The sequence below is a fragment of the Geotrypetes seraphini genome, chromosome 7 (genome assembly GCF_902459505.1).
Source record: "Geotrypetes seraphini chromosome 7, aGeoSer1.1, whole genome shotgun sequence".
NCBI lineage: Eukaryota > Metazoa > Chordata > Amphibia > Gymnophiona > Dermophiidae > Geotrypetes > Geotrypetes seraphini.
In genome coordinates, this window is record NC_047090.1 from 18,270,560 (window position 1) to 18,287,730 (window position 17,171).

Here is a 17,171-nt window from a genome sequence, read left to right on the forward strand (position 1 = left end):
GTGGGAACAGACTGCAAGGCTGGGGTAGTTTTAGCCTCATGTGAATAGGTTCTAGTATTGGTGCTTTTTCAGGGACTTTATTTTGGGACACCACATGTTAAGTTGGCATGACAGAGCAGCTGGGCTATATAATGGGGCAATTCTATAACCTTATATTGCAATTTAAACACTTTGGCGCTGAACACCAATTCTATAATGGCATCTGTGTTTCAAAATGTTAAGAGTACTGGCATAAGCTGACATTAACCATACCTATATTTAGACATGCCCGCTTATGTCAGGTCTGTTACTGATGTGGTACTTACACATGTAAACATTAGATGCCTCTCCTCTGAATGCCCCTTGCGTTTACAAGCTAAATTCTAGATTTACATGTATAAGTGATAATATTCTATAAATTTAAGCACTCTTGTTATAGAATGAAGGGATAAATGTGTTCATCTAGTAGTAATGGTATGAATTACAAAATTGGAGGCATGGAGTTTGAGGGCAAGTCATAAGATGTTAAGTTAGGGAGTGCTGCTTCCAACCAGGTAAGTGTTAAATTGAACTAAAAGCATGAGCCAGACTGAATATCATAAAGGAAAAAGAAGGGTGGCTCCAGTGGTATGAAGTCGGCATATGAAATCTTACCAGAGAAACATGAGATAGACCATGAAAGGAGAAAGTAGGTTGACTTATCAGTTAGTGATAAGAGGAAATTCCATATGAATGAAGGTCTGATAAATTGTTAGGTGTTCTAAGTGTTTGGGATGTGCACAAGCAAAACAATTTTTGGTTTTTTTTTCTCAATTTTGGGTTTTTCACACACTGATTTAGATAACATTTTTTACATACTGGAACTCTTACATGCACAAATCAAATGTATACACATTAATTGGTAGGTTAATGCAGATATGATTGATTTTTGTATTTACTAAAATTTTTAAGGTGCCATGAATGCTTGCTAACAAATGCATATCCCTAAAGTGTGCCTGTTTTTGTATGGCTGACTGTGCTTCTTTGTTCCCTATGATGTTCTGATCAATTCCTTCTCTTCTAGAACGAAGGATGAAGCCCTTGCTTCCTCGTGTCAGCTCCTACCTGGTTCCCATCCAGTTTCCATTAAACCCATCACTTCTTCTGCAGCCATCCACAAAGGTCACCCAGTCCCCATCCCAAGAACCCTCCATCTCTAGTGCTGAGTTGGGCAAAAGCAGCAAGCGTGTGCGGATTGCTCCAAAGGTCATTGTTTCTATTAACTTGCTTGTTCCTAAAGCTCACAAGTTCCAAATTTATTATTCCTCTTCTACGTGAGGTCTTGGCTTCCTTCTCCAAAATCTCTTTAAGAAGTGCCACATGATTGGCAGTGTGAGTACTAATCCTAGTCCCTGAAAGAGGGTGACCAAAGAGTGCTTAATATATCTAACTCCAATATTTTTCAAGACTGAGTATCAAGCAACTCTTGCACATTTTTCTGAAAATGAACCGTAGTCGTGCATAGCAGCAGAATATGCTGGATATTACTTCAGTCCACTTGTACTTTCTGGAAACATTTTACCACAATTTATTATTACATTACATTACATTAGAGATTTCTATTCCGCCATTACCTTGCGGTTCAAGGCGGATTACAAAAGATATAAAAATGGGGGTTACAAAAGATATAAAGAATGGGGGTTACAATGGAAAAGTAATAGTCATTTCTAGCGTTGTAAAGAGTAGATCACTTGTAGAGAGTTGTAAAGAGTCTATCAATTGTCATTTCTAGAGTTGTTAAGAGTAAGTGTTGTTAAGAGTAAGTGTTGTTAAGAGTAAGTGTTGTTAAGAGTAAGTGTTGTTAAGAGTAAGAGTTGTTAAGAGTAGGTGTGGTTAGGCAAGGACTACATAACATGTTTCTAAAAGCTTGCCTCAGAATGTATATGGAAAAAAACTATGACTAATATTTTACAAATAGATTTTTTAAAAACAATCTACCACAAATAGCAAATTTTTTTAAAAAAATAATTAGGTGGTGGTTATAAGGACAGCTTATTAAAAGCCATCTTTATTTAGTAAAAATTTTACTCATTTGTTTCTTGCTCCAAGCACTATTAAAATTAAAAGTTGCAACAAAATGAGAGTAAATACAATCTGAAATGTAAATTTTGCCCTAGGGAGAACACCTTAATTTTGCTTGAATGTTCTTTGACACTGCCCAAAACATATTATTTAAAAATATATTTTTAAAGTCCCATCTGGAGCTGGATGCTCTGGTGTGCAGTGCTGTCATCGCTGGTATCAACGGTGGCCCTTGCTACACACAAAGCATGTTGAAATGACGACGATCTAGCGGCCTCTGCCTGGGGGAGGATAAGAGAAGCATTTTTCCATAGATGATCAGACTGAGCTAAATGATTATCTAGTCCTTTTTCTCCTACTAAACCAAAAGATGAAAAATGCTGTCAGTGATCTGTGTTTTTCGTTTGAGCTACAATAATTGAAACAGACTGCCAAGTGATCTTAAACCACCATCATATATTACTTTCATGTTCTTCCTTAATCCTAGGGTTTACTTCAGAGACTACACATCATTGCTTATGCATTTAATTTGCTGAATTTTAGCACTGAAATGGAAAATTACAGTAAAGACCAACCAGCCTATTTAATCTGCCCATCAATACCAACTAGTGAACTCACTAAACCCTTCCTTTTCCTTCACTCATCATCTGTGCTTGTCCCATGCTTTCTTGAACATAGTCTTAATTATTTCCAGTGGTAAGCATGCATTCTCTACCTTTTTTGTAAATGTTTTCCTTAATTATACCAAATTCTCTCTCTCCTTTTATCTTCACCCTATGCCGCCTCATTCCAAAGCTTCCTTTCAATTGAAAAAGACTTGCCTCCTGTGCACTTATGCCATGGAGATATTTAAATGTCTCATCTCCCCTCTCCTGCCTTCCAAAGTATATACATTTTGATTATTTATTTATTGAGATTTGTTAACTGTCTAGTGCAATAGGTGTGTCATTCTAGACAAGCAGTTAATATCCCAGTGCTCGCAAGCTATGCAGAAGGAATCCACTCCAGGTTTTGAATGAATCCCCTCCCTCCTCCACCAGAGGCTCTGCTGCCCCCTTCAGTTTTCCTTCTGCATTTGAGCCAGAAGGAGTCTTTCTGATCTGCTTATTTCTTTATTTTTTTTGTCTTTTGCCTTTTTTCACATTTTATTTTCTTGGTTTTGATGCTAAAAACTCCCCTAGTTGAGGGTACAGCTCTGACTGCGTGGAGGAGAAGCAGACTGAGGTTTGCAGCTAATAGGCCGATCCCTTGTGGTACCTTTTGGCCAGCCTGCAGAATCCTTTTTGGAGCTTGGGGGTTGGCTAGCCTTGTAGCATTGCTCGCATACTGCATTGCAGAGGCTTGAGCGAAGGCTTAGGCATCTGTAGAGTCAGCAGGGTCTCGCAGGGTGCCTGTTGAGTTTCGCCTCCCCTCATTTTACAGATCCGCAGGGGATGGAGGCTAAGTTATGATACTGGTCAGCCCAAAGATTCAGTGCTGTTAAACCATTCCGTTTTGAGGCAGTAATTTCTTCTAGATCCAGCAACCTTTATTTTATGTTTAGTATTTATATACCCAATATAACAACTGGGTGAAATTCAAACAGAAAAAGTTCCCAAAGGACTGTGAACTAACAAAAACAAAAAAAGAAACAAAAACCAAAATGAAAATGCCTTTAAACCTCGAAGGTGCTCAGAACCAATATATGGTAAGAAAGTGACCAAACCAGGGCAGCAACCCCTGTAAGGACTTTCAAAGAGTCTATCATTGCACCATCCTCAAATGGTAGAAAGGTATTTAAATTTTGGTGAGTGTCTTTTTATACTATTTTTCTTCTTTTTTCTAGTAAATGTCCATTTAAAATGTCCAATGCTTAAGTGAAAACTATGATCCTCAAAATAGGCAAAACTTAACTGTGAGAGTTTAGGAAGCCAACTTGCTACAGCAGGTACAGGTGGGTCCTAACACGTTTTGCCGACAGGCTTCTTCAGAGAACCCCCATGCTGGATGGAACATCAAGTTCAACAACTTCCTAACGAAAGAAGATAGAGACAAACCATTATAAGTATTCAAACCCCATACACTCTCACAAACTCAAGACGCTTCTGGCTGGATACCTGAATCTTCACTGCTAAACCGATTGCATTTCCTGTTGACATCAGAAGCAGTTGATCCCCCGGTTTTAATACTATGCCTGGATGTCAATCATCAGTGCACACCACTCCACCTCCCGATTTAATCCAGTAGGGGTCACTGTCTGTCAGTGAAATATCCATGACTGCTCTCTCTTCCATAACCAAGCCTGCTTGTTCCCACTTCTTTTTAAACTTGGAACTTCCAAAACCACAAATTTAAGATCTTCCAACCTGTGAGATTTGGTCTGCCAATGTTGAACCAGTGGGGCCCCAGTGTCTCCCCTGCGGATTTTACTGAGGTGTTCCGTGATCCTGACTCGAACACTCCTGATTGTGTGTCCAATATATAATAAATTGCATGGACAAGAGATCATGTACACGACCCCTTGAGTCTCACAATCTGTATGTTGTTTCAAAGTATGTGTCTTAGACAAGCGGGGGTGAACAACTTGCTGCGTTTCCATGGCATAAAGACATATACTGCAATGGCCACACTTAAAGTGGCCACTGGGGGACTAGGGACCATACTCAAAAATTGGCATATTCTGCAGACACATGAAGGGTTTGATCAATTTCCTATGTTTGCGTATTCCAGGGGAAAGAACCTGCGAGATTGGATAACTTCTCAATTTTTTGAGTATGGTCCCTAGTCCCTCAATGCCCCCCAGCGGCCACAAAGACCCTCTGAACATGACCTTCACCTTTCTCAGTGCCCCCGCCCTCCTTCCTCTTTCTTCTTTATCTTAGGTGCTGCAGTCAGTGGATACATGCAGGACATAATCAGCTATTTCTCTGAGGCACTGTCCTTCAACTATATTTTCCATAGAACTATTTGGGCAACAGCTTGTTCTATTTTCAGTGTGCAGCTTCCAGGACTTATCTGATGGCCAGGACAGCAGTTTCTTCTGTGGCAATGTCCTTTAGCTCTTGCTGAAAAGTCCTCAGCTCTTGCAAAGAACTGACAGGCTGAAGTTTCACACAATCCATTTTGTGCTCACAGAATCCATCTTGTTTTATGCCTGCCTTTTTCCTTGTAGGCAGCTCTTCGGTCCTGCATCTCAGAATTGTTGCTGAGGGGTCTCATTACTCAGCCCAGGGTATATTTCTTGGTAGTGCAGGTTGCCAAGTGCACATCCCTAACATGTGCGGAAGGCATAATATTACAGGTTATGTATACAGCAAAGTGCATGGGATTCTTAATATACTGACACACTACATAGTTCTAAGCAGTTCACAACAAAGAGCAGTGTACAGAATATTGTTTCTTTTTATACTTTAATAAAATAAGTGAAATATAAAATCATAATTATTCAAGGCTTGTGTGGATGGGATCAGATGGTTTGTGGGGAAGGGTCAGGGTCCTAGCTCATGGGGAGGGGGCAGGGATGGAGTCCAAGCTCGCGGAGAAGGGGACAAATTTTTTCCCTGCATCATTCTCTACGATCGCATGACCAGCTTGGCAGATTGCCAACCTCTCTCTGGCAGCAGATTGTGAACCTCCAGTGGCTCTGGCTGGCCTAATTTTCATGTCTCCAGGCTCTTTTGGCAATCCGCATCAGCAGCCGCCCCTCGGAACCAGGGATCCACTTTCATCCCTCTTCAACCTTCACAAAAGCACATTAACAACAAGTCAAGCGTTTCCCCTGAGGGATTGGCTCTCGAACAAGGAGGAAGCCTGGGCTCAGATCTGATTGATTAGTCAGAGCTTAAATTCTTCCAGCCTTTGAATGACTAGTTGGTGGACTCCCTGGTGGAGTGTTCAGAAAAGCAAGCAAAGTCGCATCCGCAGCTTACAGGCTGTTAGAATTAGTGTCTTGGAACTGGTCCTGCCAGAAGATATGGGTTCAGGTACATTCTCTATATTCTTCGTTGTACCTTCAGGGCTCAGTTAAGTGGAAATCCCACTGTATCCTAAGTCATATGAAGACAGTATGATCAGTCATAATGGTGGCAGCTCCGGGGGAACTGTTTGGCCTCTCTGGATTAAACTGATATTTCCAGATCACAGAGTTTTCTTGAGGTTTCATGTCCTGATGCACTTGCAGGTTCAGCCATACCTGAGCATCTGGCTGGTTAGAGCTTCATCATTCTCAGCAGGGAAGCAAGCAGTGGATCTTATGGTCTGAGTCCTGCAGAGTCAAGGTTGGATAGTGAAATTCCGACTGAGCCAACTGATTCAATCACAATCTGGAAAACCTGGGGATTTTTTTTTTTCGACATGGCAGATGGTCATGTCTATCTCACAAGCATGCAGACTGCAGCTTTAGCTTCCTGGCCATTCTAGTTATGTCTGCTTGGCACTGATTCCAAGTGCTAGGTTCTAGGACAGCCACAATAGACAAGGCTCCTTGGGTGGAGGTTCCCATGAGTCCTCTCCAGAATGTTTCTTTCTCGGTGGTCATCGGAATTGGACTTCCTGCAGATGCTCCTGGTGTGAACAACGGTAGCCTAGGCTAGGATGTACTAGTAGCTCCACCTGGAGGCAGCGTCAAAGGGCATGCTCCTCTGAATAACCAGCTGGGTGCTTGCTGCAATGGATGCCAGTCTATTTGGCTGGAAGGGAACTCACTGTACCGGACTCCCAATCCAGGGGCATTGGTTGGCCTCCCAACTTTGAGCCTTTTGTTGGTGTTGCAAACTGCAGAAGAGTCTGCGGGACAAGTGGTTCAAGTTTTATCAGACAATGCCACAGTGGTGGTGTATGGGTGTATGTCAACCCCCAGGGAAGCACCAGCAATTCGCAGCTGAGACTGAATTCCACTTACTGTTCATTTGAGTGGAGCTTTATCTTCAGGCTTTCTCAACAGCAACTATGGTTTTGATTATTCTTCCCATCGTGTATCACTTTGCATTTGTCCACATTAAATTTAATCTCCCATTTGGACGCCCAGTCTTCCTGCAGTTTTTCACATTCCACATGCGTTTTAACAACTTTGTACAGTTTAGTGTCATCTGCAAATTTAATCACTCTTAGTTCACTCTTAGTTCTAATTTCCAGATCATTTATAAATAAGTTTAATAGCACTGCTCCCAGGACATATCCCTGCAGCACACCACTATTTACCCTCCTCCATTGAGAAAAAGGGCCATTTAACCCTACCCTTTGTTTTCTGTCTGACAACCAATTTTTAATCCACAATTGAACATTGCCTCCTATCCCATGACTCTCTTAATTTGTTCAGTTACCTCATGAGGAGCTATGTCAAACACGTTCTGGAAATCTAGATACATTACATCAACCGGCTCGTCTTTATTCACATTTTTGTTCACACATTAAAAGAAGTCAAGCAAATTATTGAGGCAACACTTCCTTTGGTTGAACCCATGCTGACTCAGTCTCATTAAATCATGTTTGTCTACATGTTCCACAATTTTATTTTTTATAATTGTTTCCACTATTTTGCACTGAGGTCAGCCTTACCTTTCTGTAATTCCCTGGATCTCCCCTGGAACCTTTTTTAAAAATCAGCATAACATTGGCCACCCTCCAATCTTCAGCTACTACAGACGATTTTAGCGACAGGTTACATTTGAGTTCCCTGTGTGTAACTTTCTTGGACTCTTTAAGCTTAGCAGTCTCCCTTGGTTCTTTAACGGTATACTTTTTTGTTCCTGTGTCGTCTCTCTTATATGCTTTGTGCACGTCCCCTCCTACGTCTGAGTAGTTGTCCGTAGTTCCTTCTTTGGGATATCCTGTCGCCCGGGCCGTCGACTGGTGGTTGACTGTCGGATTTCCCCTGTCCTTTATTTTAAAGCCTTCTCGATGGCCTTCTTCATGCTGCCTGTCAATACTCTTGCTCCTTCCTCGTTGAGGTGCAATCCATCCTTCCTGTAGTACTTGCTTTTTCCCCAGAACATTGCCCAATTGCAAATATAGAGACATAGAAAAAATGACGGCAGAAAAGGGCCATAGCCCATCAAGTCTGCCTACTCCAACAACCCTCCCCTAATCTACGCTCTATCACTCGTCCCCAAGCTGCCCTCCTCTATGCTACCCTCGTAGGGATCCGACGTGGGCATCCCATTTATTCTTAAAATCTTGTATGCTGCTGGCTACGATCACCTGCTCTGGGAGCTCATTCCAATGGTCCACCACTCTTTCAGTGAAGAAGTACTTCCTTGTATCCCCATGAAATTTCCCCCCCCCTGATTTTCAACGAATGTCCCCTTGTGGACGAGGGTCCATTTAGAAGGAAAACGTCGTCTTCCACCTCTATGCGACCAGTGATGTACTTAAATGTCTTTATCATATCTCACCTCTCCCTACGTTCCTCGAGAGAGTATAGCCGCAACTTATGCAGCCTGTCTTAACACGAGAGATCCTTGAGCCCCAGGATCATCCTGGTGGCCATTCGCTGAACCGACTCAACTCTCAGCACATCCTTACGGTAGTGCGGCCTCCAGAATTGCACACAGTACTCCAGATGAGGTCTCACCATGCTTCTGTACAACGGCATAATGACCTCAGGCTTCCGGCTAACAAAGCCTCTACGGATACATCCCAGCATTTGTCTAGCCTTAGATGAAGCCTTCTCCACTTGATTGGCTTATTTCATGTCTCCACTAATGATCACCCCCAAATCCCGCTCTGCTGTAGTCCTGGACAAGGTTTCACCATTCAGTGTGTATGTCTTACACGGATTATTGTTACCAAGGTGCATGACCTTGCATTTTTTCGCATTGAAGCCCAGCTGCCAGGTTGTGGACCAATGTTCCAGTAAAAGCAGGTCCTGCCTCATGCTGTCGGACAAATCATTTTTACTTGCGGTGTCACTCACAGTGTTTTTTTTTTTTTTAATTATTATTGTTAACCGGTCAGATATTTGTTTTATGATCGGGATATCAAAAATCAATAAACTTGAAACTTGTTACATAATTTGGCATCGTCGGCGAATAATGCTATTTTACCTTGAAGCCCCTGAGTCATGTCTCCTATAAATATGTTGAAAAGGATCGGGCCCAAGACTGATCCCTGCGGCACTCCACTGGTCACCCTCGACGTTTCAGAGAGGGTACCGTTAACCAATACCCTCTGAAGTCTCCCGCTTAGCCAGTCGCTGACCCGTGCAGTTAGTGTATCACTTAATCCCATTGATTTCATCTTGCTCAGTAATCTACGGTGGGGGACGCTGTCAAAAGCTTTGCTGAAGTCCAAGTACACGATGTCTAGGGACTCTTCCCAGGTCCAGCCTCCTAGTTACCCAGTCAAAGAAGCTGATAAGATTGGATTGGCATGACCTAACCTTGGTGAAACCGTGTTGGTGGGGGTTGTGTAGGTTCTCCTCATCAAGGATTGTGTCTAGTTTGCGTTTGACTAGTGTTTCCATGAGCTTACTCACAATCGAAGTGAGACTCACCGGTCTGTAATTTGCAGCTTCTGCCTTGCAACCCTTTTTGTGCAGAGGAACGACGTTAGCTGTTTTCCAGTCCAATGGGACTTTTCCCGTACTGAGAGAGAGATTGAAGAGTACGGCTAACGGTTCCGCCAGGACGTCACACAGCTCTCTGAGCACCCTTGGATGCAGATTGTCCGGTCCCATGGCTTTGTTCACCTTGAGTTTCGATAGTTCGTCGTATACGTCACTGGGTGTAAACTCGTGGTTCTGAAATGGGTCTCCCGAGTTATGCTTCACATTTAACTTTGGACCTGATCCTGGCGCCTCGCAGGTGAAGACTGAGCAGAAGTACTTATTTAGTAGTTCGGCTTTATCTGTATTCGATTCTGCATAATTTCCGTCAGGTTTTCTGAGGCGTACTATTCCATCTGTGTTTCTTTTTCTATCACTAATATACCTGAAGAAAGATTTGTCCCCCTTTTTAATGTTATTCGTTAAGTTTTCTTCTACTCGGAGCTTGGCTTCCTTGACTGCCAGTTTGACCGCTGACGACTTAGTCATATATTTTATTTTAGCCTCTTTACCCTTCGTGCGTTTGTAGTGAATGAATGCTCGTTTCTTGTCTTTAACGAGGTCAGATATCTCTGAGGTAAACCATTGAGGTCTGTTTTTTCTTCGCCGTTTACTCACGGATTTTATGTAACGGTCTGTTGCTGCGTGTAGGGTTGATTTCAAGGTTGACCACATAGCCTCCACAGTCAAAGCCTTCCTCTTTGCACCATCGTCTCATCCAGGTGTTGATCGCTTGCAGTTCCCCTTGTCTCCTTCCATCTGCTCTTGGTACCGAGAGGATCTTGGAGAAGGCCACCTTCACCTCCCTGATCTTCAGTATTCTTCCGAGTGAGCGGAGCTGGCCCTTCATTTCTTCCCTGTCATACTTCCGTCCGCTCACATCGTTGGTTCCCACATGGATAAGTACAGCAGTGTCCTCTCCCCCTGCGCTGTCTATGATCCTGGAGATCCTGTTGGCCACATCCTTCACTCTCGCTCCTGGCAGGCAGGTGAGGATTCTATCCTCTCTCCCTCCTGTGGTGTAGCTGTCTACATGCCATACGATGGAGTCAACCACGATGATCCCCATCTTCTGTATTCGATGGTTCCTGGGGAGTCATAAGTCCACATCCATGGTATGGGACTGATCTTCTCCCTCCTGTGATACTACTGAAGTTGTTTTCTGCTCTTCGGGTGGGGGGGGGTGTCTACATGCAGTCTCCCTATCCCAAGGGCCTGGTGCTACAAAACCTTTCTGGACAGGACATTAGAATATCAGGCGGGGAAGATGAATTCCTGGACGAGTCCTTTGATTGCCCAAGTCTATTCTTACCTTACATTTAGGAAATTACTGAAAACTTACCTATTTGATAAACAAGAATGTTGATTCTTAATTGCTTATTTACGATGGTGTTTTTTATTAGGATATGCATTTTAATTGTACTTTTTAACTGATGTTGTGTTTATACACTTCTCCCTTTGTATCCACGGAGGTTAGGGGCAGAGCCGGCCTGTGAAAATTAAAACCCGCAAATAATATTTGGACCAGTTCTACCCATAACCCCCGCTTCCACTGGCTATTTTAAGCCCTGCAGTCTCTCGAGACTACGATGGGCGCTCAAGGCAGCCATTTCCTGTGAGCGATCTGCACGGGAAGATCGCTCCTGCCCCGAAAATCCGCTAGACCACCAGGTAAGACTTAAGGGGGGGCTTACAGGGCTTAAAATAGCCCGAAAAATTTAAATGGATTTTTTGTTTTAAAATAGCAAATAACCGAATCCGCGAAGGGGGAAGTGTAGTAGCAGTATGTTTTTGAGATTGAAATGTCTCAGTTCTTTTGTTGTGAGCCGCCTAGAACTATTGGTGAGGCGATATACAAGAAATAAATTATTATTATTAGCTAGGCGCAATGCGTCAGCTTCCAAGGCCACGATTTACAGATGGGCCATTTCGTCAGCATATATTGCTTGTGGGAAAGAGTCATCAGTTTATGTAAAGGTGCATTCAGCTAGAAGCATAGGACCCAAGTGGTCCATCCAGTCTGCCCAACCATACATGCTCCATAAATTAATTTAGCTTAAATGGTCCTTTTCTTAGATATTTATGGGCCAGAAACCCAGAGCCCTGCCCAGTACTGTGCTTAGGTTCCATCTACTGGAGTCTCCATCAAAGCTCACTCCAGCCCATCTTAACCATCCCAGCCATCGAAATCCTCCCCAGCTTGTCCTTAACTGAATGTCCATATACAAGACACAGGCTGTGCAAGCCTGCCCAATACTGGCCTTAGAATCATATCTCCCTTGTCTCTTCTTTCCTCTAGGGTATACATATTCAGTGCTTCTAGTCTCTCCTCATACGTCTTCTGGCACAAACCTACCATTTTCTTCGCCTTCATCTGGACTGCTTCAAGTCTTTTTATATCCTTCACCGTGGCTGCTTCGTGGGCACAATCTCGGGCAGTTTCCCCTAAGGAAATTGGCAGGGCAACAACTTGGTCCACTCTACATTTTACAGAGTGGATGTAGTGGCAAAGGAGGACTCTGTTTTTGGGTCCTTAATGTTATGGGTTGGCACAGTGTTCCCACCTTAGATATCTGGGACTGCTTTTGTACATCCTGCTTATCCAGAATGACACACCTATTGCACTAGAAAAAGAGATTGTTCTTATCTTGCTAATATCTTTTCTAGTAGATAGGTGTGTCATTCTGGGGCCTGTCCCAGCCCTGTCCCTTGTGTCCTGCGCCTGTCTTCTATCTGTCAAAATGTTCTGGTCCACACTGACATTTGCATGCTGGTTAGGCCTTCAGGGTCTACAGCCTATACTTTTATTGCTATAACACTTTGGGGGTTATAATTGTTACACATACATGTTGCTAATTAGATTGTCAGATGACGTTTAACCTGGTTTGATGTTTTTAGATTCAAAACAGAGTTGTTCGGGGAGTTTCCCCATATCCCTCCTTCACATGTGTTCCTCTACAGGGTTATTGTCTGCTTTGGGACAAAATGAAGGGGCCAGCAGAGTCCTCTGGTTGAAGGAGGAGGGATGCATTCAAAATCTGGAGTGAATTCTTTCTGCATGGCTCGCAAGCACTTGGGATATTACCCGCTTGACCAGAATACCACATCTATCTACTAGAAAAGATATTATAGCAAGGTAAGAACCTAATCTTTTTATGATGAGATTCACCCAAAGTGGTGAGATCTGTCTCCATATGTTTTTATGATAAAGACCACTGATAGTTTTTGTAGCTGCCCTCTGGACCAACTTTCTGTTTATATCCTTTTAATAGTGCAGTTTTCCAGAATAGCATACAGTACTACGAATGAGAGACATATACAGAGGTAGTATCATTCCTTTTTCCTGCTGACCATTCCTCTTTATGCACCCAAATATCTTCTAACTTTTACTGTTGTCTCTTTACATATAGTGCAGAGTATGAGGCCACACAAATGTTTGCAGGCACTTTGATTACAGTATTTATGAAGAGGAGCATGAAGAAAAGTAAATGCTTATTCAAGTGCAATAGATGAGACATTCTAGACCAGTTGTCTCAAACTCAAACCCTTTGGAGGGCCACATTTTGGATTTGTAGGTACTAGCAGGGCTGCAGAAAAAAATAGTTAATGTCTTATTAAAGAAATGACAATTTTGCATGAGGTAAAACTCTTTATAGTTTATAAATCTTTCCTTTAACAGTTAAAGGAAAGATTTATGAACTATAAAGAATTTTACCTCATGCAAAATTGTCATTTCTTTAATAAAATATTAACTATTTTTATCCCAGGACAAGCAGGCAGCATATTCTCTACATGTGAGTGACATCACTGACGGAGCCCCCAAGCGGACGTTTTCGCAAACAGACTTGCTTGAAGACCTTGAGGCTTGCGATTGGCCCACACATGCGCGCGAGCCCCTCCCACCCTGCCTAGGGCATGCGTCTCCTTAGCGTGTCCTCAGTTCAATGTTTTCTGCGGAGCCAGAAGCACTGCTCCCTTACTTCGCGCATTCTCTTTGTCCCTCTTGCACCACGGCTTATTTGGTTGTTTCCTTTGAGTCACTGTGCTCGCTTCTTATATTTTCTTTATTTTCATTTTTTTCCGTTTGTGTATTTTTGACCGGGTTCCCGATCTTCCTCTGGCCGCGCGGGGCCGCGGCTTGCTTTCTTCTTATTTTCCGGCCTTGTTCCGGCTTTAAAAACTGCTCTAAGTGCAACCGGGATATCTCCAACACCGATCCTCATCGTTGGTGTGTGGAGTGCCTGGGTACAGAGCACCGCGTTGAGTCGTGTCCCTGTTGTGCGACCTTGCAACCACAGGCTCTTCGTCGGAGGGTGGCCAAGATTCTCCAACTCTTTGGCCCCATGGATCCTGCGGGACAGGGCTCAAGCTCAGCCTCGGCGCCCTCGGTGGGTGCCTCGGCCTTGAAGGCTCCGGCCTCGGCCCCTCCTGCTGCTCCGGTCTCGGGTAAGTCTCCACTTTCCTCCTCAGGTGTTCCGGCAAAGAAGCCTTCTTCGGAGTCTCAATTCAGCACCGCCTCGTCGGCGTCTTAGATACATCACTCTAAGCTCCTCACGATCTTGGTCGAAGTCTCCCCCAGAGGTTGAGTCTTCTTCTCGGATCTCCTCCTTTTCTCGTTTCATCTCTGACATGGGCAGAGCTCTGAACCTAGATCTTCAGTCTGACTCCCGCTTTACTCAGGAATACCTGGCGGAATTGGGAGTTGACAATACGCCTCGTGAGGCGCTTCGCCTCCCATTGCATCAGGTTCTCCGGCAGACGTTTCTCTGGAACCTGGAAACACCATATGTTGTTACGGCTATTCCCTCTAAGTTGGAGTCCCGTTACTGGACTGTCCCGGTGAAAGGGTTTGAGGGTACTCAGCTTTCCCACCAGTCCTTGGTGGTTGAGTCTTTCTTGAAGAAATCGAACCCCTCGAGGGTTTACGCTACTGTCCTTCTGGGCAGGGAGGGCTGCACGATGGACAAATTTGGTCGCCGTCTTTATCAGAATTCAATGATGGCGAACCGTGTCCTTAATTACAACTTATTCTTCACTTCCCACCTCCGGTTCTATATCAGTGTCCTCCTCTCATTCCGGGAGGTTGTTCCAGAACCTCGGCGTCGGGAGTTTCATCTCCTCGAGGAGACCCTCTCCCAACTCCGCCTGTATATGTTCCAGGCCTCTTAAGACGCCTTTGAATTGTCCTTGAGAGTTACAGCCTTTGCCATCGCCATGCGTCGCCTCGCTTGGCTTCAGATTGTGAACATGGATCCGAATCTGCAGGCTCGCCTTGTCAATCTCCCGTGTGTAGGTCATGAGATCTTTAATGATTCCATCGAAGCTGCCACTAAGCACCTCTTGGACCACGAGCAGTCCTTCGCATCTCTGGTGAAGCTTAAAGCTTCTCCGGCTTGCCAATATAAAATTACTCTCCGGAGGTACCCGCAAAAATCCACTACTGCTGTCTCGAGGCCTCCTGCAAAACGGCCCCTGCAGCAGCAGCCCGTCAACCTAAGACTCAGCCGCCGGCCCCGGCAAAGACCGGGCCATCCTTTTGACAATTCCAGCCCGAGCCTTCAGGCTCCCTTTCTGGAGTCTTCCCCCTTTCCCATCGGGGGTTGTCTCCACCATTTCTATGCCCAGTGGGAGAGTCTTACCACCGACAGTTGGGTGTTGTCTATCATCCGGGAGGGGTTCTCCCTCCACTTCAGTCGCGTACCCCCGGACATGCCTCCAAGAGAGTTTCCTTCTGCTCGATCTCAGCTCCCTCTCCTTCTGCAGGAAGCTTGGGCCCTGCTTCGCCTTTGGGTGGTCGAGGAAGTTCCCCCGAATCAGTGGAACTCCGGGTTTTATTCCCAGTACTTTCTGATGCCCATGAAGACGGGGGATCTACGTCCAATCCTGGACCTCCGTGCTCTGAACAAATTTCTGGTCCGGGAATGATCCAGAATGCTCACCCTTCCCATGTTGTATCCCCTCTTGTACGAGGGGGATTGGCTGTGCTCGCTGGACCTCAAGGAGGCCTACACGCACATTCCAATTCACCCAGCCTCTCAACGGTATTTGAGATTCCGGGTGTTCTTCTCTTTGGCCTGGCGGTCTCTCCGAGGGTTTTCACAAAATGACTGGACGAAATGACTGGTTGTGGTAGCTGCGGCCCTGCATCTCCGCCTGCAGGTGTTTCCCTACCTCGACGACTGGTTAATCAAAGTGTCCTCGTGACGAAGTCCTGCGAGCGACGAATCAGACCATCATGCTCCTTCAGAGTCTCAGCTTCGAGGTGAATTTTCCCAAGTCTCACCTCTGCCCGTCTCCGAGTCTCGAGTTCATCGGAACGGTCCTGGACACGGTTCGTCTCTGTTCCTTCCTACCTCGGCCTCGTCAGGAGACCCTTATCCGTTTGTGACAAATGGTGACCCATCTGGCCGCAGTGCCTGCTCGGCTCATGATGGTCCTCCTAGGTCACATGGCCTCCATGGTTCACGTGACTCCTTTTGCCAGACTTGACCTACATATTCCTCAATGGACTCTGGCGTCCCAATGGAACCAGGATCGAGACCCTCTCTCTCGTCGCATTGTCGTGACTCCTTTGTTGAGGAGGTCTCTCCGTTGGTGGATGCTCTCATCCAATCTTTCCAGAGGTTTTCTGTTACAGGCTCCTCCTCCGCAAAAGGTCCTCACGACAGACTCATCGACGGGCTCATCTGGACGGTCTGCGCACCCAGGGTCTTTGGTCCCGTACAGACCGCCTTTGTCACATCAATCTTCTGGAGCTCCGAGCGATTTTCCTCGCTCTGAAGGCCTTTTGTCACCTGCTTCACGACCAGGTGGTGCTAGTTCGCACGGACAGCCAGGTCACCATGTATTATATCAACAAACAGGGGGGCACGGGGTCCAGGTCCCTGTGCCTGGAAGCGGTGCGGTTCTGGGATTGGGCCATCCACCGCTACATATTCCTGCGAGCTATCTACATTCAGGGCCAGTGGAACTGTCTGGCGGACAGGTTGATTCATCTGCTGCAGCCTCACAAGTGGTCGCTCCACTCCGGGACCCTGTATCAGGTGTTTGCTTGCTGGGGGACTCTGGACATCGATCTGTTCACGTCCCCCCTAAATCACAAGTTGCCCCGCTTCTGCTCCAGGGTTTACACCGCTCTCAGGATCGAGGCGGATGCCTTCCTTCTGGATTGGACGAACGAGTTCTGTATGCATTCCCTCCATTCCCTCTGATTCTGAAGACTCTCACCAAGCTCAAGTCTTCGCGTGCCACCATGATTCTGATAGCTCCTCGGTGGCCCCGTCAACCTTGGTTCTGTTGCAACTCAGTTCCAGGGAGCCTCTTCCTCTGCCTATTTTTCCTTCTCTGCTTACACAGAGGGTTCTCTGCTTCATCCCAACCTCCAGTCTCTGCACTTAACAGCTTGGTTCCTCGAGACTTAATGCCCTCGTTCCAGTTCTCCCAGCCTGTGCTGGATGTCCTGGAGACGTCTCGGAAGGAGTCCACTCGCCAATGTTACCATCAGAAGTGGATCTGCTTTTCTTCCTGGTGTGCTACTCGGCAGCTGGAGCTGCTGTTCGCCTCCTTGTCACCTGTCCTGGATTATCTGTTGTACTTGTCTGGTGCTGGG

The 17,171-nt window shown here is 45.3% G+C and overlaps 1 protein-coding gene across 8 annotated transcripts in view; it reads left to right on the plus strand.

The window, feature by feature from the left end:
* Positions 1 to 17,171, plus strand: part of FOXM1 (forkhead box M1) — a 104,030-nt gene that overhangs the window by 75,488 nt on the left and 11,371 nt on the right. For 7 of the 8 annotated variants that reach the window (XM_033952415.1, XM_033952411.1, XM_033952410.1 and 4 more), the window contains one exon: positions 1,043 to 1,224. The exons of the other annotated variant lie outside the window; for it this stretch is intronic. In XM_033952415.1, the coding sequence (XP_033808306.1) occupies positions 1,043 to 1,224 (182 nt within the window). The remainder of the gene's footprint in view (positions 1 to 1,042; positions 1,225 to 17,171) is intronic. 8 annotated transcript variants of the gene reach the window in all.